The following is a 27,269-nucleotide window of genomic DNA, read 5'->3' as shown; positions in this document are numbered from 1 at the left end:
TCTTCACTTTTTCTCCTCCTCTTCACTCAGGGTGGAATTCTCCTGCAGCGGGGACGTCAGCTTGCTCTGCAGAAGGGCCGCCAACTTCTTGGATGTCTTTTTGAGAAATGTGCTACCGGGATGGGCACTGTTCACGTGCAGATACAGGTCCTCCTGGGTGGGGCCCGTGTAGCCGCAATCCTCACATACATAGAGTTTGTCCCGACGCTGCTTATAGGCGTACTGCTGCTGCACACCGTGGATCTTCTTCAGGTGGGACTCCAAGGAACATCGCTGGGTGAAGGCTTTGTAACACACATCACATTTGTAGGGGCGAATGCCTGCAAGGATGAGGGGCAGACACGTCACCAGCTGGTCACAGCCAAGCCCAAGCATCCCTCCTATGAAGCCACTGAAGTTTCCCACAACCAAGACCTTTGACAGTGTGAGGAAAGGGGAGCCAGAACCATCTAGAAGATCCTAACATTTACATGAATAAGCCTGACATAGTTGGGCACCAACGAGGCAGAAACCCAACACTTGACTCTGGGAGAAAGATTTATATTCTTCCCACTGGTCTGCCTTAATGGTTTCATCTTTTAGTGGCAAGGTCAGTGATGTTTTCATTTTACCCATTTACCGTGGGTTTTCCTGGAAACAAACACTGAGACAAAGATCCTGGAGCAAGTTTATTGGAGAGGTCACCCCAGGATACACGGGTTAGGCAATGAAGGAGAAAGAGACGGAAGGGGAGAAGCCAAGTGGTGAATTGTGCTGGACATGACAGGAGACGAGGCCAAGCACTCACACTGTGCTAAGCATCAGGGAATAGCTCTGCTGCTGAGGTCCTAGAATCTATTTACAAAGCAAGGGATGGGTGTGGCGGCTGACGGGTCCAAAGGAAACTCCATTTGATTAATATTAAAACTCTGACCTCTAGAAGTCTGACTATAACAATAGCATAGTGGGAGGGAAAGAAATTTGAAACATTCTCGTTTGCTTAGAACTATGCTTGCAGTCATGCTAAGAGCAAATGTAATTCATTTACAATGGCACACACCTTTAATCCCACCACTCAAGAGTCAGAGGAAAACGTGTCAGTGAGTTCAAGGCCAGTCTGGGCTACACCATGAAACCCTGTTCTCTGTTTCTAGGAATCAGTGACAGGTGGATCCCTGGCACTTACTGACCAGCCAGTCTAGCCTAACTGGCAAGTTCCAAGCCAAGTGAGAGAGAAGGGGGCTGGGGGATGCAGGGGGCACAATGGATGACTCAATGGCTAAGGTAGCCACCAAGGCTGACCATCTGAGTTTGGATAACTGAACTCACATGGTGTTAGGAAGGAAATGAACTGGCTCCCATAAGTTGTCCTCTGACCTCCAAACTCACACATGGCAAGCACAGGCGGACAACACACACACACACACACACACACACACACACACACACACACACACACACACGAGACAGAGAAGAAAGAGGAGGACAGAAAGAATAGAGGACACCTGATGTCACTGGCCTACCTCTAGGACACCACATGTTTGTGCTCACACATAAAGATGACTTAGTGTGTTGTGTTGTTTCTTAAGTGAAATGCTGTATGCAAGTGGTGGCCTGGAATCCCAGTTAGAATGTGGGGACCTCCTGGGCCAGTCTATATAGGGAGATCCCATCAGGCAGAAGTAGGGGGACATTCAAATCTAAAATTAAAATCAGATTCAGAGGGCCATGCCTGCTATCACAGCTCAAACAACCTAGATTCTACTTCAGAGAGAAAGCAAGCAATATCTGTCTTTTTGAGTCATTTATTTCACTTTACATGAGGATTCCCAGTTCCATCTTCCTGCAGATGACATAATTTTTTAATGGCTATTATATGTGTGTGTGTGTGTGTGTGTGTGTGTGTGTGTGTATGATGTGTGTGTGTGTGTGTGTGTAAGAAATGAATGCTTCTCTTCTGGTCCTACACATGGAGCTTCCTACTCCAGGGGTGACCCAGACCACAGTGGGTTTAGCATGTGCAGAACCTATCACTTGTCCTGTAATATTTAACAGTCTACACATATCTTCTATGGGCAGAGCACCTAGCAAAGCTGAAAAGCCAGGGTTAGGAGATTTTGGGGTCCTGTGTCACCTGACCAGTAAAGAAAGGGGGTGACTAGAAGGTTCTCTCCAGGAGGGTATAGTGTAGATGCTGGACCCGGTTTTGAGACCGATTGCCTTGTGATGTAGACACAGGAGACAGACCATAATAGCTCTAGTTATGACACTACTGCCCAATGTTCCTGCTTCCTCTTCTGCCTCCATGATCTCATTCCTGTCTTGTCAAAAAGTGCTCCTTCCCAGGCTTGGGCATTAGCTCCTTGCTCCTGGAGCAGTTTCCCATCCCTTCAGGGGAATGAAGGTGGAAGAGGGGGGATGGGCACTGCGCTCCCCTCCCCCAGCAGCCATACCTCACCATCTCGCCTCTCTCTAGCAAAAGCCAATCTTGTCCTAGTCAAAAGAACAGGCTGGGAACTGAAAGCACCACCTGCTGCCAGACATAATTAACCTACTGACACCTACCTGAGTTCCAAAGTCCAAGGCCATTGAAACGCCTGGCACTGCACATCTGCCACTCATTAACGGAGCCCACAGTCAATCTGTTAACCCCTCCACAGGTCGACTCTCCTCATCCACAAAATGCAGATAGTACTCACACCCAGAGATGGCTGGGCTGAGGATTAACTGAGATATCACAGGACCTGGTGAACACTGGGTATTCAGGGAGATTCGACCTCAGTGTTTAGAACCCAGCTCAACACAACGGAAACAGCCAAGCAGGAATCAGCTTCCATATTCCTAAGTATTTAGCATTTGCCTTTCAATTACACCTTTTATGTATTAATGTAGTTCACGACAACAAAAAAAGTGGTTGTTATGATAAAGCCTTGGCAGGTTCCATGACAGGTGAGGGCGACCAAGGGAAGGGGGAAGGGGGCACTGGGGACGGGGCAACGACAACCGGACATGGGGACGGATGGACACAGGACAAACATGCCAGGCAGACAGAGCTTAGTGAGGAGTTTTATAAGAAAGGGTAAGGGGGTGGGGAGAGAAAAGAGGTAAAGAGACACAGAGATAGAGAGAGGACAGAAGAGAAGAGGGGGACAGGAAGTCCTGTCTGCCCCAGGGGAAGCAGGGAGAAGAGAAGGAAAGAGAGCGTGGGCAGGGGTCTTTCTTTTAAAGGGGTCCTTTGCACCTGCGTGCAGACTAGTAGTCATGGAACCCTGGGCTGACCAGGGTACTGCCTGAGTGCATTCTGCCAGGTGACAGGGCAGCCAGCATAATGCCTGAGTCCTTACAGTGGTTCCTAGATGACTGATCTTTTGAATTCTCTATCCTAGGTCGTTATTAACCTAGTTTTTAAAAAAAAAAAAAAAAAGTCCTTTTGGGAGTTAACAAAGACTTTTGAGTTGTTTATTCCTAACCCTAAACTGAATTTATATCCCATATATCCAGGTAAATCCCTCACTGCTGGAACTTTCTGTCACAATTCCTCATGTCAAGTGCTCCTTTCCCGACTTTGATCCAACTGTGAACTCCAACAACAAGCTTTGCTACCAGCCTCCTTGTGGGAGTAGATGTTGAGGGCAGCCTCCCAGGAAGGCAAGCAGGCAATGCCCATAAACCTAGAAAAGTCTCCTGCCCCTTGGCCTAGTAAGTTTACTTGTGGGAAGTTCCCTTAGACATAGACTCACACTGGTGGGCAAAGGATATACAAGAAAATTCATGGTGGCATTGTCAGAATTAAGTAAGACAGAAGGCAGGGGACATGGCAGGACAATCTGAAAACGGAAGCAAATACTTCTACTGGGGAGCTAGAAAGGGACTGTGGCTCTGTGAGGGAAATCTTGTCATCATTTTGTATGAAGTACACAATGATGAAAAGGAGTAAGGAACATCCACTATGTGGACACCAAGAAAGGCCCAAAGTCTAGTTCCCATGACAATAGCTGCATGCCTTAGAAGATTCTAGGAGAAAAAAATAAAAAGCAAACAAACAAACCAAATGGCAAATCACTTTCAGAAAGGAACTAGGGCTGTATGGAGGCTTGCTTTTTAAAAAAAACTTATTTTCAATTGCCCCCATAAAAAATATATTATCTTTTTGGCTGAAAAGGAAAAAAAAAAGTAAGTTAAACTAAAAATGAAACTGTCGAGGAGGCAATTCCACGTGTGAGCTGGGGCTGTTGGGGAATGGATTCCTTGATTCCTCCACTAGCAGCCCTGCCTTAAACTTCTGATCTGCATTTTTCCCAATCCAGTCAATCCTTCTCCTTAGGCTCCAAACAAAGGACACCATTGTCTCCTCAGCTTTAGTCAGGCTGAGGTTTGTTTGCCTTCTGGCCTCTCTCAGTGTAGCCCCTGATGTAAGATAAAGCAAGAGGGCCCCCTGGCCTGTGGGCAGCCCCTCCCTGGCCCTGACCTCAAATTGGAATTCCTCAGGTTCTCTCTATGGAACTCAGTTCACAGGAAAGGCATGGGGCTCTTACTTCATCTGGAGCCTCAAGGTTCTTTTTAAATTTTCCCTGTAGTCCACGTTGGCCTCAAACTCAGAGTGTGGCTGAGGAAAACCATGAACACCTTGACCTTCCTACCTCCACTTGGGAGCTTGAGGCCGGCCTGGTCTACATACCAAAATTACAGGGTGAGAACCTGTCTCAGAAACAAACATACAAAAAAAAAAAAAAAAAAAAAAAAAAAAGCCCACAAAATGTATTTATTTTTATTGTATGTGCCTGAGCCCACATGTATGTACATGTAGCATGTGAATATAGTGCCTGCACAAGTCAGAAAGCATTGAACCCGGGAGAGCTGGAGTTACAGATGCTGGTAAGCTACCATGTGGGTGCTGGGATCTGAACCCAGGTCCTCTGCAAGAAAAACAAATACTCAATCTGACACTAAATTTCAGTAATCCTCCTGCCTCAACCTCTGAGTGCTGGGATTACAGGCATGAGCCACCACACCTTGAAAAACAGTGGGTTATCATTTTCCCAGGCCTAACCTAACCAACCCTCTCTCTCCCCAAAACGGAGCAGAACCCCACTGATGTGCGTGGCCGTGTCAACCATTTCTGGGAGCTGACATTTGCTATAGCTTTTGCTGCCAACTGAAGTCTTTGGCAGCATAAACATTCATTTTACCAAATAGGAAAATAAAATACTTTCAGTAAGTAATGTGTCTAACCAGTGACACTGGCACCTTGGGGCATCAAAATGAGTGACTGTGCATGTCCACCCACTCCCAGGTACTGCCGGTTCTCAAACCACATTGAGTAGTGCAGGTGTGGACACTTGGTGTGGAGTCCAGCACAGTGCAAGACTGGCTCAGTATTTTCCACTCAGATACACAGATCTCTCTCCCCCAAACAAATCATTTTTTGCCAACAGGCAACCATTCTTAGGAAGTAACCTAGCTGTCCTAAGCATAGAACATTCAAAGAAACATTCTATAAGAGCAGATCTGTGGTGTTTTTCTCAGGCTGTGAACAGAACATACATGTTGTGTTCCTTTAATGCTCAGGGATCTTCTGTCTGTTTTGAAGTGGATGAATCTGGCCCCCATGACCTTGTCCCTGACACTGGACGAAAGCAATCACAAGTATGCAGAAGACAGTGTTGGCCCCCCCACCCAGACCCTCTTCTTGGCCATGTGGGCTGGTAGCTCACAGCTCGTGAGTGTTCCCTTCTCCAAGGATTGAGCACTAGCAACTGACTTTCCCAATGCCCAGGAGTGAAAGGGTCTTCAGCTTTGTCTGATTGAAATGGGTACAGAAAAGGCAGACACAGGCCTGTGGACAGGCCAGCACTGAAGTATATCCTTCAAACCCCAGAGCCCTCTGGGATAGGGCTGAGGCTAGCATACTGTTTTCTTTCCCCAATTGCCTTCACTGCTTGACAAGTCCTCCCAGGAGCCCTCCTTCATTTTAATAAGGAGCTGCTTCTGGGGCATGAAAACTGCCACTCGTTTACTGATTTTTATTGTTGTTAATTCTGATTTGTTTGGGTCTGTGTGTGTGTGTGTCGGGAGTAGGTGGGTTGGGATTATTTGTTGCTTGTCTATAATTCATTGTGTAGCCCACACTGGCCTGGAGCTCACAACCCTCCTGTCTTCCCTAGTGACTATAGACACCACAGCTAGCTACTGACACATTTTTTGAAAAATGCTATGGAGGTTTCTTCTGCATCACTGGGCTTATTCCAATGAGCCAGCATCTGGACCCTCAACTCCTTAGCCTGGATACACAAACACACACACACACACACACACACACACACACACACACACACACACACACACACACGCCACGGAAAGACCCAGACAGGGTCAGGAATAGAGAACCCAATGGTTACTTATTTCTTGGTGAAGTGATACTCCAAAAGGATTCCTAATCTTTTCTTTCATCTTTCTGGATATTAGTGTAAGACGTTCTCAGGTTCTGGGTTCCCTGAACCTTTTTCAGAAAGTTTCCTTTGGATTTTGAGTCTTTCCGTGGATGCCCTCTGCAGTTCCCAGGATGAGAAGAGACGCAGCTGGTGGTGGCTAAGAGGCTAGGTTAGTGCTGATTGCCCAACCCTGTCTTTGCTGAACTTATCAAGCTCAACTAAAGGCAAAGACCAAGTTCCTACTAAATTCTGGGATGATCTTTTGGAGCCAGTGAGACTGGGTCACATGCAGTAACACATTTGAGAATTTTCAATTTTGTAATGAAATCATGCCTATGGTAAAGGCCAGGAGACAATCATTGGCCCTGCCCCCTCCTCCAGCCCGTAGCACCACGGTTACCTGCCCAGATCAGTGAGAACTCATATTTATCACCAGCTAAGACAAAGGTAAGCCCCCAGCTGCTCTTTATAATCCAGTGTGGAAGGTTACCTCCACCAGAAAGGAAGTCCGGTCATGGAAATGGGTTCAAGTCTTTTCCATAGTGCTACTCATTGTACTTTGAAAGCAAAAGTTATGGTTAAAATTCTAGAAATCAATTTCAGTTATTATAGTGCTGTTCAATAGAAATTAAGGGGCGAACCACTTTAAAATTTAGATATTTGGGCTGGACGGTGGTGGCTCACACCTTTAATCCCAGCACTTGGGAGGCAGAGGCAGGTGGATCTCTGTGAGTTCAAGGCCAGCCTGGTCTATAAGACCTAGTTCCAGGACAGGCTCTAAAACTAAACAGGGAAACCCTGTCTCAAAAAACAAACAAACAAAATTTAGAAATTTCCAGAAGGAGCCAGGAACAGTGGCATGCACCTACAACTCTAGTACCCAAGAGGTTAAAGCAGAAGCAGGAGAATGTAGAGTTCAAGGCCAGCCTAGACAATAGAAGACACTGTCTCAAAAACAAATAAACAAACAAATAAATAGAAAGAAACAGGTAAGTTTTGTTTTTTGTTTTTTGTTTTTTTTTTTTTTTTTTGAAACAGGATCTCAATGTATTTTAGGTTGTCTTAGAACTCATACTGAGATTCTCCTGCTTCTGCCCCCTGAGTACTGGGACTAAAGACATTATCTTCAATGAATCCTTTTAAACTTTAAAATTTGAGATTGTTTTGCTTATCAAGTCTTCAAAATCTGGTGTCTTAAACATCTAGTTGTTACTAGTCCCAAGGTGTTGGTGATGCACACCTTTAATCCCAGCACTCAGGAGGCAGAGGCAGGAGGATCTCTGTGAATTTGAGGCCATCCTTGTCTACAGGTTGAGTTCCAGGACAGGCTCCAAAGTCATACAGAGAAACCCTGTCCCCCCCCCAAAAAAAATTTTATATATATATATTTTAGAAGTCATGACAGTGACTTCCCTTGAAGGAAAGCAGGTTACTTACTGGGAAAAGGTAATGACCTCTAGAAATATTCTGTTTTTTGTTTTTTGTTTTTTGTTTTTTTAAACTTGGTTTTAATTGCATGCATTTAGATCTAGGGACTTGTAACTTAACCATTTTTCTAGATATGTAATTTGTTTGTTTTTTTTTTTGTTTGTTTTGTTTTTCCCTCAGGGTTTCTCTGTGTAGCCCTGGCTGCCCTGGAACTTGTTCTGTAGACCAGGCTGGCCTGAAACTAAGAGGTCCTCTGCCTTCCAAATGCTGGAAGTAAAGGCATGCTCTGCTGCCGCCGCCACCACCTGGCTATGTCATTTCAATGAAAAGTTCAGTTTAGAAAAAAATAATATTTTTAAAGGAAAGGTATAGCCAGGCATGGTGGCAGATGACTATAATCCCAGTACTCCAGAGGTAGAGGCAGGTGGCTCTCTGAGGCCAGTCTTATTTATAGAGTGACTTCTAGGACAGCCAGAACTAAACAGAGAAATCTTACCCCCACCCTAACACGCAAAAACAAACCCCCTAAAAGAAAGGCATCTTTTGTAGACCACCTCACTTTATAAAGGGGGGGGGCACTCTTGACAGGCCAGGGAGGCAGCAGCTCATGCCACCACGCTTAGAAAAATAAAGCATAATAAGAGTTATGAAAGAAAATGGAATATAGAGGACCTAGGAAGGTCCCTGGATGAGACAGAGGAGCTGAAATTTCTCTCTGAGAGAATTTGAGGGATAGGGCTATGCACACAGCGTAAGGCTGCTGGGAGGGTGGATGGTGGGTCAGGACAGCATTTAATAGTTTAAGATGGATCATGTTTGCCCAGAAGTGGTGGCGCTCGCCTTTAATCCCAGTACTAGGGAGGCATAGGTAGGCAGATCTCTGTGAGTTTGAGGCCAACCTGGTCTACAGAGTGAGCTCCAGGAGAGCCAGGGCTACACAGAGAAATTCTGTATTTTGGGGGTGGTTCATGTTTAAATGGGATGGGATGGCATTAATGTATCTATGATGACAAGACCCACACATAGAGGCCTCATGTGACATGGAGGCGCCTGTATCTACTCTACCTGGAGTTGCAGAATTTTGAGCAAAGAACTGGCATCCTTACAATTTTCCTCCAGGACTTACTGGGCCAAAAGCATAGACTGGGCCTCAAGTGGAGAAGCCTAGAGGCCAGATGTGCCTAAGATAAAACTAATGAAGCTTGTGACCAATCAGCAGGTTTGCGACTGAGGCAAAAGGTCATCCTCCCCAGACACTCTGAAACACACAAGAGGAGGTCTCAAATTCAGACTGCCTAAGTTGAAAAATGGGCTCAGTGTGGATCAGCGGGGAAGTGCTTGCTTAGCATGCGCAAGGCCTTAGGTTCTATCCCTTATGGGGGGGAGGGAGGAGGAGGACGAGGAGGAGGAGAAGGAGGAGGAGGAGGAGGAGAAGGAGGAGGAAGAAGAAGAAGAAGAAGAAGAAGAAGAAGAAGAAGAAGAAGAAGAAGAAGAAGAAGAAGAAGAAGAAAGGTTGGGAAGCCAAGGAAGAGGCCTCAAGGAAGATGTCTGTTCCAGCAGGAAGCTCAGGGCAGCTGTTCTGCCTCAGGAGGATTGGGAGCCCTGAGTCAGGTTTCCTTCACGAGGTTAGCCAGGCGCAGTGTCGCATGCCTGCAATCCCTGCACTTGGGAAGCACAAAGAGGATGGACAGACAGTTCAAGGCCAGGCCACCTAACAAAACCTTACCTTGTATTTTTGGTTGTGAGCCTAGCCTTTAACAGCTTAGCCAGCTCTCCAGCCCTAAAGCCTTATCTTAAAAAAAAAATCAAAACCAAACCAAAGACAACGATAAAACAAGAGTGAAGGAAGAGGCATAAAATACTTTAAACTGGTTGTAAGCATCCCATTCTGCAGTCAGACTAAAGGGGCTGTGTTACAGTAGAGACCTTCTGTGTTAGCCTCCCTGGTGGAACCGGGACACCATGCTCACCCTACAGGAGCAGAATCAGGCCATGAGAGGTGGCCTGTATGCCCCAGGCTGTCAGGTGGGAGAGTCAGGGAGTAAACTCAGTTAGGATAGCCCCAAATGCCTCATCCTGTGTCCTTTCTAGAAATACCATCCTGCTCCATACTCCAAACTTGGTTTTTTTTTTGGGGGGGGGTGGGTGGGGTGGGGGGTGGGGGGATGGGACGACGAGGACAAAGGAACCAGAAACAAGTCACATGCACAGTCTCACCTGTATGTGTGCGTACGTGCCTCTTTAGGTCGAAGGTGTCATTGAAGCCTTTGCCACAGAAGGTGCACAGGTGTCTCTTTACCTGGTTGTGGCACTTGAGGTGACGGTTGAGCATGCGCTGCAGGCGGAAGCTCTTGCCACACAGGTCACAGTTGTGAATCACAGAGTCATCGCACGTGCCCGTGGTAAACTGGGAGCAGAGAGAGGGTGTGAGATCACAGGGGGCTGGCATGGGGACCCCCAGACATGTGTTCTCTTTAGGTTGAGCCTGGCTATGGCTTCTGTTCCTTAAAGGTGCGAGCAGGCTCTGCTTTGGGAAAGGACACAGACACTGGTACTGGAAAATGTTTCTGCACAGCATCCTTCCCTTTCTCCCTCCAGCAGACCTCTAACTCCTTCCTGTCTATGCACTGTCTCACAGCAGCCTTTTTTTTTTCAAACTCTCTTTTTTTAAATATACATTTTAAATAATTTATTTAACTTTTTATATGCATTGGTGTGAAGGTATCACTGGAGTCACAGACAGTTATGAGCTGCCATGTAATTGCTGGGAATTGAACACGGATCCTCTGGAAGAATAGCCAGTGAGTGCTCTTAACCACTGAGCCATCTCCCCAGCTCCTTATAGCATCATTTTTGTTTTTCAAGGCCTGCCTGTCCTGAAATTCTCTCTGTAGACCAGGCTGGCCTCGAACTCACAGAGATCTGACTGCCTCTGCCCCGCCCCCCCCAAGTGCTGGGACTAAAGGTGTGTTACAGCACCCTTTTAACAAGACATGAGCATGTGATCTTCTGATTGATGAAAAAGTCATCCTCTTAAGACTTTAGCTAGAGTCCCATCAGCCACCTTGACTACCAAAGAAGCAAATGCTGAGGCTGGAGGGACAGAAGGAAGGGTCCTGCTCAATGGCTCCCAAAGATAGACACAGCCAGCCCTTTCTTCCTGTGCCTCTGAGTCCTGGTCCAGACACCAGGAAATGGTGAGATGGCTCAGTGTGTAAAGGCACTTGTTGCCAAAGACTGTTGACCTGAGACCAACATGGTGGAAGCAGAGAACCAATTCCCAGAAGTTGTCACGCACCATGGCATTCCTTCACACAATAAATAAATGTAATTAATTCAAAATTTAAAAAAAAAGAGCAGGGGAAGGATGGAGATGATATCTCTTCCCCTGAACCAGGGCAGGGCTCAAGGCTAACAGAGAGCAGAAATGATGTGTGAATTCTGGGACACAGGACACTGGAAGCTTCACTGCCTCCCTCTCATAAGCCAGCCTCCATGTTGGAAGCCGAGGAAGCCCAAACTAGCCATGTGGAGAGCCAGAACACCATGCAGAGGCTCCATGGTGCTAGCTATGCAAAAAGCCTCATTGGGCCTTACAAACTAACCCAGGATCATCACCACCTAACTGAATGGCTCCAGACAACACCATTCAGATGAAAACTGCCAAGCTGGGCCATGCCCTAGGGCCAGACACCCAAACTGTGCACAAATAAAATCATCACAGAGATTTATTATCAGTGAGATCACAACTGAATTCCAGCCTCCTGACTGTCCGCCATCCCCAGTGCAGGATTCTCTCAGTCACATTGCTGTCTCTCTGGACAAACATTGGATTGACCGTTCGTATGATGTGAAACACCAGATCTGATGTGCTCAAAGATCATATTTGTGCCCCCCAGGTCAGACCCTGCTCTGCCAAAACTGTCTATAAGAAGCCCCCAAGGACTGGTGGTGCAGCTCAACATCAGGGCACTCACCTGCATCTATTCCTAGTACTACAAAAAATAAATAGCTGGGCGGTGGTGGCACACACCTTTGATCCCAGCACTTGGGAGGCAGAGGCAGGTGGATCTTTGAGTTCGGGGCCAACCTGGTCTACAGAATGAACTCTAGGACAGCCAGGGCAACACAGAAAAACCCTGCCTCAAATAAATAATCAAACAAATGAGAGTATAAATAAATAAAGAGATGGGGGTAGTTAGTGGAAGGGACAGCAGGAAAAGGAAAAAGAAATGAGGCTAGGCACCAGTCCTTAGAGTTCAGTCATCCTTTGGCACACAGAGATTGGTAGCAGGGGACTCTGTGGATACTAAATGCTGTGGCTTTGTACCGAGTATGGCTATCATCCCATGTACATCTACATGATCTAAACAGATGTCTATAGAACCTTGTACCAATGTAGACAGACTCTTATGTGACTAGGGTTAGGCTGCTCTATTTAAGGAATAAGGACAAGAGACAAGGAAAAGATCTGCAAATGTTTAGCGTAGACACTGTTCTTTTCCAATAGGTTGAATGCATGGGATGTGGAACCCATGGGTATAGAGGGCTGCCTGTACTTCACTGCACTTCATTCCAGAGAGCATATTACATACATTTACAGTACTGGAGAGTTCATGTGGACTCCTCCATTCAAGGCCTTGAGACAGTCAAGCACTGTCCACTAACACCACTGCCTCCCATTCCTCCACGCCCAAGGGTGGTGTTACAGTGTGCTGGGTGGCTGGGAGCAAGTAGAAGGATGCAGGGAGGGCACAGGATACCAGGACAGGGTTTCCTAGGCTGCTTCCTCTCCTATTCATTTCTCACTGGTTTCCAGCGTAATTTGTCTGAATTAGCACTAATGTGACTGATGGGCCCTATGGTCAAAGCAGTGCCACAGAAGTAGCTTTTTCCAAAAAGGTGGCATAGTTGCTGTGATGTGGAACACCAAGGGAGAGGGCTGTAGAGAAACCAAGATCCTTGGTCAAACAGAGATGAGAGGAGAGATAAGAAAAGTGTGAGAAGCTGGGCAGTGGTGGCACAAGCCTTTAATCCCAGCACTTGGGAGGCAGAGGTAGGCGGATCTTTGTGAGTTTGAGGCCGGCCTTATCTCACAGTGAGCTTCAGGCCAGTCAAGGCTACATAGTGGTGGTGCATGCCTTTAATTCCAGCACTTGGGAGGTAGAGGTAGGCAAATCTCTGTGAGTTTGAGGCCAGCCTGGTTTACAGAATGAGTTTCCAGGACAAGAGGGCTGTTATATAGAGAAACCCTGCCTCGAAAATGGATGGATGGATGGATGGATGGAGAGATGTCTCAGAGATGTTAAGAGCACCTGTTGCTCTTCCAGAAGTGTCCCAGCACCCACATGATAGCTCACAACTGTATGTAACACTAGTTCCAGGAGATCTAATACCTTCTTCTGACCTCCTTGAGCATCAGGCACACACATGATATATGTATACACATGCAGCATAACATTCATACACATAAAACAAATATTAATTTTTAAAATAGAGACAGAGACAATTAGCTAAGGATCACAGCCAACAACTAGTTTCTGCCAGAATGTATCACTTCTCATAAGGAAAGGGGTTTGGTTTGCAGGTTTATTTCCTGTGTGGTGCTTTAAAAACTTGGTCTATAATAGCAAGAGACTGGATGCTATGTCTATTAGTATGGGCTTCCAAAGAAATAATAGGAGTACCAGGAAGTCCAGCGGGGGTGTCTGGCTGCAACCTCCAGAGAAAGCCAGCAAGAACTACCCAGCCATTCCACAGACATAGAAAATAGGATATATATTGTTTTAGCCACTAACCTATAACTCCAGCTCCAGGGTATCTGACACTGTCTTCTAGCCTGAAGGTACCTGCACTCATATGCACACTACCCCCATATGCACATAACTGAAAATAAATTGACTTGGAAATGGCTTGGTAGTTAAGAGCACTGGTTGCTCTTCTGGAGGACTCAGGTTCAATTTCCAGCACTCACACAGTGGCTCACAACTGTGGGCAACTCCAGTTTCAGGGGCTCCAAAGGCCTCTCCTGGTCTGTATGGGTACACAGACAGCCACACAGGCAAAACTCCTATACACGTAAAATAAATACATTTTTAAAAGATTATTAAATCCTAAAAATCAACAACAAGCAGCCCCCCCCAGAACATCAGTTTTGTTATATTGTTTGCACTTTTTCTTTGTTAATTTTGGAACTGGAGATGAAACCCAGAATCTTTGTACATTAAGAACACACCCTTGAATCTCACAGCTGCATCCCCAGCCCCAGTGTGCTATGTTTCCCAGTCCCTTCTCCCAGGATGGGCTGTATGACACAGAAGACATGACTGATTCCTGGACCAGTTCTCCCTCCCCAGGTCCTGTGTCTGCTGTCTGGGCCATCTTTATTACACTCACACAGGTACACAACTAACATTCTCTCTCCTCAGTGTTCAAAGCAGAGATATCCAGTCTGATTTCTTTACTTGGTCCTACAAGTAATATACCAAAGTTACATCATGAACCAAAACTTAGACCAAAATTACACCTTGACCATGTTAATTATAAAATGACTGTGGCGGACTGAGGAGCTAGCTCAGTAAGTGAAGTGCTGAGAAGCATGAAGCCACGTTAAGTCCTCAGACGTTAAGTCCTCAGAATGCCTGAGTAGGACAGATGTCGTGGTATATGGTTGGATCCCAGAGCTGGGGAGACAGAGAGAAGGATTCCTAGGGCAGCCAGTCTAGCCTAGCCATTGATCTCCAGAAAAGGGAGAGACTCCATCAGAGAATGTAGACAGTGTCTGTGAAAACGACACCTGGAGTTTCCTCTGACCTTTACAGGCTGTACCCACACATACGTGAACATGCCTGCATCATACCCCATATACACAATAAACATAGTATATAGAGAGGCACGAAATGCCAAGAGATTGAATAAATATTTAGCTCTGGCCATCCGTGTGATATGAAATGCCATTTAACATCCCGGATCATGCCAGGCATGGTGGTGCACGCCTTTGATCCTAGCACTCAGTTGGCAGAGTTGGGAGGATTTCTGAGACCAAGGCCAGCCTGACCTATACAATGAGTTCCAGAAAAGCCAGAGCTACACAGAGAAACCCTGTCTTGAAAATCCAAATCCAAAACCAAAGTCCCAGATCACGGTTCCTCTACAGTAAACATACTAAGAGGTACCACGGTCTCCTTTGGAGTGTGAGAGGCTAAGAGCATTGCCAGTTTTCCAGCTTCCCACAATTTGAGAATGTAAGCAAGTAATTTAACTTCTCTAAACCTTAATTTCATCATCCATAAAATATGAATAATGATATTTGCCTCTTGGGAGTGAATCAAAGAATTAAAGAAAGCTACTCATAAAAAAAAAAAAAAAAAAAAAAAAAAAAAAAGCCCACAACAAAGTCTTGTACTTACAACAGTTCCAAATTTCTATAATGCTAAAGCAAAAGTAACTGAGGGCAAGTGAGAGATGGCTCAGCAGACACGAATGCTTGCAGCCAAGCCCGAGGATTTCTGAGTTTGATCCCTGGAATCCATGTGGCAAATGGTGGAAGAAGAACCAACTCATGCAAGACATTTCCTGACCACACCCCCCCATACACGCTTTAACCATGGCAAGAACACACACACACACACACACACACACACAAAGGCAAGCAAGACATTTCCTGACCTCCCTCCCCAAACACGCTTTAATCATGACAAGAACACACAACACACTAAGATAACTGGTCAAAATTCCCTGTTCCACAATCTGCTTTTCAATTTTGCTCTGTCTAACTAGAGACAGAGAATTCACCTTTAGTGTAAGCCATAGCCCTCAGTCCTTCACCCAAAATTCTGCAATCCATAAAGCTGTGGCCAGCAGCCTTCTTTCCTGCCTTCCAGTAGACTCTGACCTCAGCCACTGTGGAAGTAAGCAGACTGTTCCCCTCAGGGTCAGTATCATTTGTTCTTAAAAAGGAACAAATATTAATGAATGTTCTGTCCACAGGTATGTATGTGCACCATATGTGTGTCTGGTACTCCTGAAGAGTACAGAAGAGAGCATCATATCCCCCGGAACTGGAGTCATGGAAGGTTAGAAGTCACTTTGTGGATGCTGGGAACTGAACCTGGGTCCTCTGCAAGAGCAATGAGTGCTCTTGACGACTGAGTCTCCTGCCTGTGTTTGTTCAGAAGTTGCCACTGCATTCAACAACTGGGTGCCATTTCAGGTCTTTCAGGAGAGAGATCTTCTGGAAATGCTCCCTGATTTTACCTTATCTGAAATCAACACTTGGCCAAGGCTTATTAGTGAAGTAGAGAAACTACCACAGAGGCTGGAAAATGACATCAGCCTGGAAATTAATTCAGAGCAAGATAAAGAGAGGATGAGTGATTTGCCAAGCCCAGGACTTGGCTTGTCTCTGCTCACAGCCCCGTTGTCTGTGGGATCTCAGCTTTCATTTAAAAAAGAAGCCAAATTCCAACTAAGTTCTAAAAAGCAGGCTCAAGCGGCCAAAACAAAACAAAATACAGCAACAACAACAACAACAAAAGTCAACCCACAATAAACCAAAGGCTGTGTCAGGGCTGCTGGAAGAGTCAGCAGCATCCAGGCAGGCAAGGACCACAGCTGGATCTGACCAACTTTGCAGCTGTCTCAGATTGTTGCCTGCCAAACTTCTAAGGAAAAATCCACCCAGAAGGGAACAGCCCATTAAGTTCTTGCAACGCCTCCACAGACCAGGCCACTCAACTAATGTTCTAAACAGATACAGGAGAATCCCGAGTCCATGGATACTTTCTGGTGGCCATTTGGACAAGATTTCCGATATCATGTGTGTCAGCTACACTCACTTGCTCAAAACATGCTAAATACATTTCTCGAACTCCTTTGGAACTTCTGGATCCAACTTCTGCACATGACAGAATGGAGCACTTCCTCAAGGGAGGAGATGATAAATGGAATGTCTCATTATCTAGACATGAAGCTAAAGAGATGAGATGGCTCAGCAATCAAGATCATTTAGTGTTCTTGCAGAAATCCAAGGTTTAGTTCCTAGCACCTACAACTGTGCTACAATGCCCTCTTCTGACCTCTGTGGGCCCCTGTACACACATAATGCACATAAACTCACACAGGCACATACACATGAATATAAATAAATAAGTAAAAAATAATCCAGACTCATAAATAAGTAAGACAGTAAGTAAGAAACCAAGACTTGCTGGATGGCAGTGGCACACACCTTTAGTCATGGCACTTGGGAGACAGAGGCAGGAGAATCTCTGAGTTCAAGGCCAACCTGGTCTACTGAGTGAGTTCCAGGACAGCCAGGTTACAAAGAGAAACGCTATCTAGAAACAAACAAAAACAAGACTCAAGGATATAGGACTGACCTGTGGACATGGCTTATAGATGCTATATAGAGATTGTGAATATCTGTCCCCCCCAAATTCTGTGCCTACATCTTCCTCAAGACAAGGATATAGATCTGGCCATGAATCCTCATTTTTTAACCTCATGTCATGGTGAAGAATAACTTCATATTCCTTAGTCTATGACTCAATAATGGCTCAAGTGTCAAAGCTACATGTTTTATTTTTGGTTTTTTTGAAACAGGATTTCTCTGTGTAGAGTTGAAGCCTGTCCTGGAACTCGCTTTGTAGACGAGGCTGACCTTGAACTCACAGTGATCCACTGCCTCTGCCTCCCAAGTGCTGGGATTAAAGGTGTGTGCCACCACTACCACCTGGCTCAAAGCTCCACGTTGACTATGGCAAAGCACTACTGTAATAGTGAAATGACGCTTTAGCTGAGCATCGCCACTAACAGCTATCAGGAACTTAGTGAAAACTCTTGGAGTTCTACAGTGCTTCCCCTGAAACACAGTCTTGGCGATATAAAATCCCCATAGGATATCCCCCTAATGGCTACTGTCAATATGAACTCCAACTCCCTCTGGCCAGCCTTCGTCTACTGCAAGGTGCAGACAGTTACAAACTACTCTTCAAACTCCCTTGAATCCAGAATTTGAAGCTTGAGCTGGGCTCTCTCAACTGCACAACTCTGAAATGATGTGGATTAGGTCCTGAGTTACCTGAGCAGAGGCAGGCAGGAGCTGAACTGTCTGACCCTGGATTAGCAAAAGCATCAAATTGCAGGGAAAGCACCTTAACCCAGCAACTGCCTCAGTGGCTCAGTTCTGCACTGTAGGCCTCTGAGTCATCCCTAGGGGTTCCATGTACTTGGTTCACTCAGTGCCATGTAATTTACCATACTTTGCTTAAAATAGCTGCAGTGGATTCTGCTGTCTGCAACTAACCCTGCATGGTCTCTTCCAACAATAAAAATCCACTTCATCTGCATGCAAATTTAAAACTGAGAGGCCGGAATGGACCATGGTAGCACCCACCTTTGATCCCAGCACTTGGAAGGCAGAGGCAGGTGAACCTCAGTGAGTTCAAGGCCAGCCTGGTCTGCAGAGTAAGTTCCAGGACGACCAGAACTGTCCCACAGAAAAACCTTTCTAAAAACAAAACAAAAAACTAAAAACTTCGGCAGAGGCTGGAGTGTCTGCCCAGCATGTCTGATGCCCTGGTTTGGAGTCCCAGCACTGAATTCAATAAAATTAATTCACTCATATTTCTGTTTCCCTTTTCCATTGAGTTCATCGAGCATTTCTTCAGATTTCCTCCTCTTGCTATGATTGCCAGGGTCTGGAGGCCCTGGCCTTCTTCCTTCCAGGTCTATATTTTTGTTTTCTGTTGGCTGGTGTTCTCCCATGGGTCAGACACTTAACTGGGTGCTGAGGATACAAGACTAAAAGGCCGTGTTCCTGACTCTGCTGAGTCTGATCTTAAAGAGGAGTTTGGTTAGCCAAATGTGCAGATGGTCAGAGGTCCAGGGAGACAGGACAGGCAGGGATTCTATCTACATACAGTTTCCCTTCTCTTCTAAAAAGTAAACAGCTAGGGTGTTTTGTTTTGTTTTTTGAGATGGGGTTTCTCTGTGGGACAGTTCTGGAACTCGCTTTGGAGACCAGGCTGGCCTAGAACTCAGAGATTTGCCTGCCTTTGCCTTCTGAGTGCTGGGACTAAAGGCATGTGCCACCACTGTTCAGCTAAAAGTAAAGTGATAGTTTTAACTACTTAAATACATGATTCAAAACAATATTTATAAATAATTAATAATTAACATGAAAATACCAGTATGAAACCTAGCACTGTGGATACTCATTATTCTAAAGAGAGAAAGAAAGCACCAACAAGATGGGTCAACCAGTAAAGGTGTCTTCTGCCAAGCCTGAAGACCTGAGTTCAAGCCCAGGACCCATCTAACAAGAGAGAACTGTCTCTCACAGTGTAGGCCATGGCATGGCACACATACACAAAATAAACAGAAACATAAATTCAAAACAGTTTTAAAGAAATAACAAATTAGGCTCACCAAAGAATTTGTCAATGAGTTGATAATCTTCATTCATAAAGGAAACTAACACTTCTTGTTGTTGGGTTTTCTTTATTTGTTTTTGTTATCTTTTTCCCCCCAACTAAGGGTCTCATTGTGTAACTCTAGCTGTCCTGGAACTCACTATGTAGACCAGGCTGGCCTCCAATTCACATAGATCTGCCTGCTTCCACCTGCTTCTTAAATGCTGGGATTAAAGGAGTGCATCAGTCAGTTTCTTGTCTTTTGGTTTTTGTTTTGTTTTGGAAACATAGTTGTGTGGTTACACAGCTTGGTTTGACAGAAACTACTGTCTTCAACTTCCCAGGAGCTGGGATTACAGCCTGGATGCAGGGACTGTGTACACAATCACACTGAGCAGGAATCAAGCGTTCTTCCAATTGTCTTAATACACTATCCCTATGAAGCCAAACAAAATGTAGGAAAAATCTGTCTCTACAGAAATATGCCTTCTCGCCGGGTGCTGGTGGCGCATGCCTTTGGTCCCAGTACTCATAGGAGGCAGAGGCAGGCCGATCTCTGTGAGTTCGAGGACAGCCTGGTTTACAGAGCAGGTTCCAGGACAGCTAAAGCTACACAGAGAAAACCTGTCTCAAAAAACCTAAAAACAAAACAAAATAAAGAAATATGCCTTCTGGAGGTCTCTTAGGGTGTGACTCAATGGGAAAGCATGTGATTAGCATGGGCAAGGCCTCAAGGTCAATATCGGCTACAGCTAACAGATGAACAGAACTGGAATATCACTATTTTGCAATACTAAAATATTTATGCCCTAAGCATCAACAGCTCCTACCATCGCAGAAAGGTAACAGCACAGCCTCTGTATGGAACCCAACCTTTCACCTTCTCACACACACTGTAACATATTCAAGCCAAACATACAAAGCGGTGCTGTCCCATACAGCTCTCTATGATGGGAACCCCCCCATCCCAAACTGGCCAAGTCAGCAGTACTAAGGTCTTTCACTTTTAATCCTATGTGACTAAGGCTACATCTGACTAGGACTACCCTGTTGAATGGTGCACCTTTATCCCTAAAATCCATCTGAAGTTAACAGAGACTGAGAAATGCTCAAGGTGACTAACTGAGTGAAATCCAGACTGTTGGGACCTCTACAAACCAAATGACCCATTGCTCCAACAATTAACTTGCAAGTACATAAAAAATGGGAGAAAAAAAAATGTGTAAATTAAAAGCAACTAAAGGCCATGCCAAATGTCAATCACAGTGTGTGGACATTATGTGGACCTGATTAAACAAACTGGAGGAGGAAGAGTAGGCATTTACAAGCCATTTAACAATGTGAACACATAATTCAAGTGGGTGTGATTGGGCACATTTGGAACCACTTATAATTGAAATACAGTCAGTCATTGCTTAATGATGGATCCATTCCGAGAAAAGCCCAGTGACGCAATTTTACCATTGCGTGGACATTACAGAGTGTATTTACACAAGCTGAGCTGGCTAAGACGTCATGTAGCATTATAATCTTACAGGATCACAGTTCTATGTATGCCCCATAGTTATTTAGAACATGACTATAGTTTATCTGAAAACTGCTTCAAGTCTTCCATGGGAAGGTAGGGGATAGAAGCCAGTAAGGATGGGCTGGAACTAAGTGACAAACATTACTATTTTGTTTTTGAAACTCTTCATAATTAAAACTGATAGGAAAAAAAAAGGGCACACATTTGACACATACTGTCAGCACCCACTAAAGACCCAAATGAAAGATGGAATAAATTTTGTTTCTAATTGAGGCAAGCTCTCACAATGTAGCCCTGGCTGACCTGGAACTGTGTTTGTAGACCAGGCTTTCTTTGACCCCACAAAGATCAGCCCGCCTCTGCCTTCAGTGCGGAAATCAAAGGCATGTGCCACCAAGCCTGGCTGTCCCTCTACAGAACTCACAAGGAAGGAGAAGGCTAAAGGAAAAAGAGAAGGTTAGGATGGACTAAGAACAGAAATTCACCTGCTTGTCCCTGCTTGCAGTGGGGTCCTGCTAGCCATGGTGAGTCAATGTGCCAAGCTCACTCTAGATTTTGTTTGGGGGAATGCTTAGAAACCAGGGGTACCTGTTTTCAGAGGGTTTGTCTAGCCCACAGTTAGAGATCTGCAAAGGAGGTCCTCGATTGGCCCAGATGTTCATTTCTTCCCACCACAACCTGATTTTTAAATTACAAAATCCTTAGTCTTAAAGAGATCACATCATAGCCTGCCCCAAAGCCCACAATGGAAGGTCAGACAAGCAGGGATGTGCTCTATCTTCCCAGCCTGATCCCAAGCCTTCTTCCTGGACACCTCACCACAGCTAACACAACCAGGGTTCCTGCTGCAAGGCAGTGGCAATAACAAAACCTTTACTTGTTGGGAAGTCTGTGCTAATGGTTCCCCATTTGATTTTTCATTTAACTCACACAATTCTTCATGGCTTTGAGGAGCAAGATGTTCCCAGTCATGTCTTCCAGCCTTGGGAGCTTCCCAAAGCTGCTGTAGGAACACTCTTCTTGGCTTGGCCCTTCCACACACTCCCATCGTCTCCTAGGCTTCATTTCTAGCCCCATATTGCCAACCCTGACTTTGATCCTAACCAGTATATTTCCTATCCTTTGCTCATCAGACCATTGATTCTTTTCCTTACTCAGGCACAGGGCTCAGCCCACATCACCCTAAGACCGGTCATCCTCATTTCTACAACCTTCTGGACCATATCAAGACCCCTTCTCAATTCAGTGATACCATTTTTGCAGGTGCTTCCAGTCTGGTCCTCTCTCTCTTCTCTACAGAGATGCCACAAGTGTTTCCTCCGCCAGACCAGAGACCATCCATGGTTAAGGAGCATACAACGTATTTCATCCTTTGCTCATTCTGCCTCACACTGAATTAGGTAGAGATCATGAATATCTTCATTTTACAGATAAGGGACCCGAAACCCAGAACAGTGAAGAACTGCTCAAGCTTGCACAGTTCTGAAGAATTTATACTTAACCACTACTGCCACAGTGTTATGGAAGGAATACACTGGAGTAGGAATGTTTTATCTTTTGGCTGTCTTGCACATAGCAGACATAATGTATGCTGCTGGATGTTCTGTTTTATTTTGTTTTTGTTTTTCCTCTGGGCAGGGCACAGGCTCAAACCTGCCCTTTCTTTGGTCCTACAAGCCCACTGTCCAATGTGTATCTTCAAGTTTTAAAAGTAAGTCATTAAAGCAGTACACATGGCTGCGGCTGCAACTCAGTTATATGGCACTTGTCTAGCATGAAAGGGGGGGTCAGGTCTTTGGGGGCAGAAATATGTCCTGCCATGAATGGACCTCATCCTCAAATGGCTTGCTTCCTCTTCCAGTCAAAAAAACCAAACCTTTTTGGTTTTGCTTTTTGAAACAGGGTCACTCTATGTAGCCCTCTTTGGCTTGGAACTCCACTATATAGACAAGGCTGGCCTAGAAAGGAAGGGTAGGAACCAGAACATCTTCAGTGAATAAAAGCTCCCTAGGAAATGGAGAAGGGTAGGGAGCAGGTTGCTTGTTAACGGTCTGCAAATAAGCCCCAGCCCCAGCCCCTCCCCCACCACAGAGACAACTTATCTTGGAAAGGACTAGTTTATTGACTCCCTTAATCCAAAATTCCAACACTTGTGTCTGCCCAAGGCAGAAAAGAGATCTTCCGAAATCTCGAGACTGGCTTTCTCTCTTTACCAAGAAGGGGATGGAGGAGGGGCAAACTAACAACCACTGTCCCTCCCCAAACAACCTTACAATTGTCTTTCTAGCCTGGTGATAAATATGCAAGTGGGGCACTTTGTAGAATTTCCCAAAGGGCAAGAGCTATCTGCTTCAGGAAAAATTTCCCTCCCACTTAACCCCACCGGGACCAGCAGCCTCTGGACTGCTCACCCTAAAGGTGCACTCTGTGAACACCCAACTTGCAGCATCGTATTTTTCCGGTGCTCTGGCCTCAAATGCGCCCTGGCCCACCCTTGGGGAAAGAAAGGCTGCTCTCTTTATTCCCACCTAACCGTGGGTTCACCGTTCCCTCCCGCAATGGCCTGGGAGCCTGGGTAGTTGATACTCTGTGACACCCTAGAATTATGGCTCACTTTATACAAGGTGGCACTGTAGCCGGCCAGGTTAGGACCTGGGGTTTATGCATAAAACACACCGCCTCCCCTCCCCCTCTAGCTGGCCGTGAGTCAGCGGGGCAAGATTCCTAAATCCTGGGGGTAGCGGATACCTTTGAAAAGGTGGTCATGGGAGTTCCAACAAAGCGCTGATGGCCATCCAGATAAGATGGCCTTCTATAGCTTTTGAGGGGCACAGACATTCCAATCCACTATAGGAACACTTAAAAAAAATCTGCAGGTGAGCCCTTTTATCTTTTACCCACTAATTTAATTCTTAAAGATTTGAGAGAAAGGCAAATCTACAGTGCTCTGCACAACAAGCTACCCGTCTAACAGGCTCCACGAGCACCGGGAATAGCGGTGACTGCGAGGCCCACCGTGTCCCAAAAAACAAGGAGGGAAACAAAACCCTCAGAACCTCAAGGTACCAAGGACTGCATCCAAGAGGGTATCACGTCTAAGACCTCGGGTCGCACTCCTTCTCCACCCGGAGTCTTGGGCCATTTAGTTAATAGTCTGTCCTTGAACACAGCTGAACCCAGATAGTTGGGTTCTATCTTCAGTGGTTCCCGGAGCCACTGCCAGCGTTAGACAGGGCCACCACCCTGGGGGCTGGGTCCGCTTAAGATGCTGGCAGCCCGAGCACTGTGGCGCATGGGACAGGTCGCGCGGAGCCTGGCTGCCGCCCAGGGGCAGGTGCAGGAGTGACGGGCCGGCTTGCGGCGCCTGAGCCCCGGTGCGCGGGCGGGCGCGGCAGGGAGGGGCGCCGGGGCTCCAGAGTCGGACGCCAGGGCGTGGTGCAGGTGGCGGCGGGGGCAGAGTCGACACCCTACCTTGATTTTTGACCTGGCAATCGGGCGCTGCATCGCTGCCAGGTGTCCATCGAGTCCTTCGGCGTCGTGGAGCTCTGGAGTTTCAGGCTCGGGCGCGCGCGGGGACGAGCTGCTCTCGATGCCTCTGGGTTCCCCCGCGCTGCTGCTGCTGCTGCTGCTGCTGCTGCTGCTGCTGCTGCTGCTGCAACCACTGTTACTGCCGCCGTCGCTGCGGCAGTCCTCAGGGGGGTCCGGGAGCAGACAGCCCAGGCTCACTGCTGAGAGAGGGGGCCGCACCCCGACACTCAACCACACGCGGCGTCACGCCCGGGCGCCCACGGCAGTTTGACCTGCGGGCGGTGCCGCCGCCCCGCCCCGGACCTGGGCACCTCGCCAAGTGGGCGACGTCCCCAGGGTAGACGAGTCAGCCGGGCGATCGGCCCCTCGAACTAACTTAGGGTGCCCGGAGACCGGTCCTCAGGTCACCCCGGCTCCCACGAAACACCAGGGGCCATGCGCCGCGGAGAACCCCGCGCGCCAAGTTCCCTCTCGCGCCCGCGGAGGCGGGTGTGCCCTCGCCTTGCCTCGCTCCACAGAGGTTAGCGGACCTTCACGTGAGGCTTAGAGGGCGTAGAGGGCAAGGGAACCCCCAGTGCCTTCCACCCGCTTCCAGGGCCACCTCGGCCCGCGCTGCAGCCAACGGTCCCGCCGCCAGGCAATTAGCCCTGTCTAGGGAGAAAGCACCGGGCGTTTCAGGTTTCCCAGCCTGGTTCTCGAAACCCCTTTTCGCAAGACCCCCCACGTCCCCAGGCGAGAGAGGAAAGGAGTGGGAACGTCAGCCCTGGTCGCGAGCAGGAGGGCCCCGGTCACCCTGCCCCCACCCAGGAGCCCCGCGCCCAGGCCGGGCCCCCGCGCTTCTCACCTGGGATGTAGGTGTCTGCCCTTTTGTCATCCGGGAGCTCATCCCAGCTGCGGACCGAGACTCCCGGGCTCCTCCTCTTCACCAGAAAGACTTTGGGCATGGTGGGATCCCCCTCCCGACTGCGGCCCCTTCCTCCCCTCTGGTCCCCGCTAGTGGCGGTGTAGGCGCCTGGATCCCCTGGCTCCCGGAGTCCGGAGCCCACCTTCCCGCCTTGCTTGCCCTTCTGCTCCCACCCCCGCCGCGTTGCCCTGACCTCTCCCCTCACTCCGGGTGACTCGCAGCCTCCGGGCTCGGCGATACCTATGCCTTAAATCGCGCGTGAGACCACGCCGGGGAAAAAGTTTCATAAGGTGGAATAGAAAAGGCACCAGGAAACTTGGGAGTGAGCATGCGCCCTGCAACATAACGGTGTCAACAAGCTCGCTACCTGTCCGACCGGTTCCGGCGGCCGGGGCTGCCTGATCCAGCCCTTCCTTAGGCATGAATGTTTGCAAAAGAATTTAACGTCTGATTCTTCCCCCCTCCTCTTTTTTAAAAAAGGAAGAACATTTTTTTAAATCACTCCTCTGCCTCATAACTCCATCATATGCACATTACCTATAAACTCTTTGAAACAAGCCCCAGGTCCACTGCCCCGGGCACCCCTCCCACGAGTTGGGGTCTCCCAGGAGTTGGCTCCCACCTCCGAAGTGGGTTTGTCTCCATCAAGCAAGTCAGAAATTGGCTCTAGATCTTGTGGAAATGTTTTCAGGCTTTTCTGGAATTTCGGTGGTCGGATGTGGGAGGGTCCTCAGGACGCTTATCAGGTAACGGGAGGGGGTTTGAGAGCTTAAATTTCCTATCATCTGGAACACCCCTCAATAATCTAGAAATCTTGCATCTTTGGAGCACGTCCCTTTACTGATCTGTGCCACTCAATCTAAGAAAATAAAGCTTGCTCTACCAAAGCAGCTTTCACCCCAAAACCTTGCACCCCCAGGAGTCCCTTTACTCAAGATAAACGCACAAGATAAAAGCCAAGTGCATGTCCTGAGAACGCTTACTTAAAGCGAGTCACTAGTCCTCAGCCTGTCCCATTACTGCCTACCCTAACCCCTGGATTCTCAAATTCGAAGGCGATAAAGGACCCATCCGGGAAGCCATGGATTGAAAATTGATACACCCTCCCCCCTTCTCCGCCGGCGAAGACAACCAAAAGGCTTTGAGTCTTTTTTGTTTGTTTGTTTGTTTTTATTTTTCCTGATTACCTTCTTTCCTGGAGGGAAGTGGGGGGGGGTAAAAAGTTTATAGGGGTGGCCAGCTTACTTTGGGGACCCCGCTACCTCTATACCAAGGCCCTGTAGCGCTGCTCCCAGAGCAACCCACACAGCCAACGCGGTGGGTGCCGGACTCCAAGGGGTGAGCAGACAAGTGTCAGCTGCTAGAAGCTGCCGAGGCACGTCTGGCCAGGGGTTCTCAGGCGTCTGCGGTTAACCGAACCACCAGCCTCACCTTCCCATAACACTACCCGATGCGCTCCCGGCCCACATGGCCCAGGGAATCAATAGGCGCTGTTCTCGTCTTCTTCCGCCTTTTGAATGGCCTTTAGGGATACAGCAGCCTGGTAACGGATTTCTGGACTTGGCAGGCGTATTCTCAGAGAGCACAGAGAGGGGGCGCAACTCAGACGAGGCTACGTAGGGGGATAAGGCGTCTGCACCATGACTATCGATCTGCCTTCAAGGACTGACCCTATCTGGGATCAACTCTGAATTCTGGTTTCCTCTGAGAAAACTCGTCTAAGAATATGACGGACTTTGATCCTGGTGAACTAGAGGAGGGAGACATGTCTATAGCGGCGCAAGAAAATGAGGCTTGTTGGCTACGGAGTTGATGGCGCAGCTTCTGGGCAACTCTGCAGATGTATTTTTATCTGCCAACAAACTGGAGACTTGCTAGAAAGAAGGAGCGTGGTGAATGAAAGAATAAAAATAAAACCACGAAGCCACAGAATTATCCTCCATCTTTAAGAATCTTAAAAACTCCATTCAAAATCCCTTTATTCAAAAGCCAGTCAATTCTATTGATAAAGCTAGCTTTTCTGCCTTCCTTCCTTACTCCCTCCCTTCTTCCGAACT

At 47.2% G+C, this 27,269-nt stretch overlaps 1 protein-coding gene across 2 annotated transcripts; it reads right to left on the bottom strand.

Annotated features, from left to right (window-relative positions):
• Nucleotides 1-25,548, bottom strand: Ovol2 (ovo like zinc finger 2). 2 transcript variants are annotated; one of them, XM_051183257.1, is made up of 4 exons: nucleotides 25,153-25,548; nucleotides 24,252-24,508; nucleotides 10,056-10,245; nucleotides 1-320 (listed from the first exon to the last, which is right to left on the bottom strand). In XM_051183257.1, the coding sequence occupies exons 1-4, from the start codon at nucleotides 25,250-25,252 to the stop codon at nucleotides 4-6; spliced, it is 864 nt and encodes a 287-aa protein (XP_051039214.1). In that variant the 5' UTR covers nucleotides 25,253-25,548; the 3' UTR covers nucleotides 1-3. The 2 variants fall into 2 exon arrangements, with proteins under 2 accessions (XP_051039214.1, XP_051039215.1); XM_051183258.1 differs by having other exon boundaries at nucleotides 24,252-24,505.
• Nucleotides 25,549-27,269: the final 1,721 nt, after the last annotated feature.

Source organism: Phodopus roborovskii, unplaced genomic scaffold (assembly GCF_943737965.1).
Source record: "Phodopus roborovskii unplaced genomic scaffold, PHOROB, whole genome shotgun sequence".
Lineage (NCBI taxonomy): Eukaryota > Metazoa > Chordata > Mammalia > Rodentia > Cricetidae > Phodopus > Phodopus roborovskii.
The sequence above is the reverse complement of the archived record's forward strand: the minus strand, read 5'-3'. Positions and strand labels throughout refer to the sequence as shown.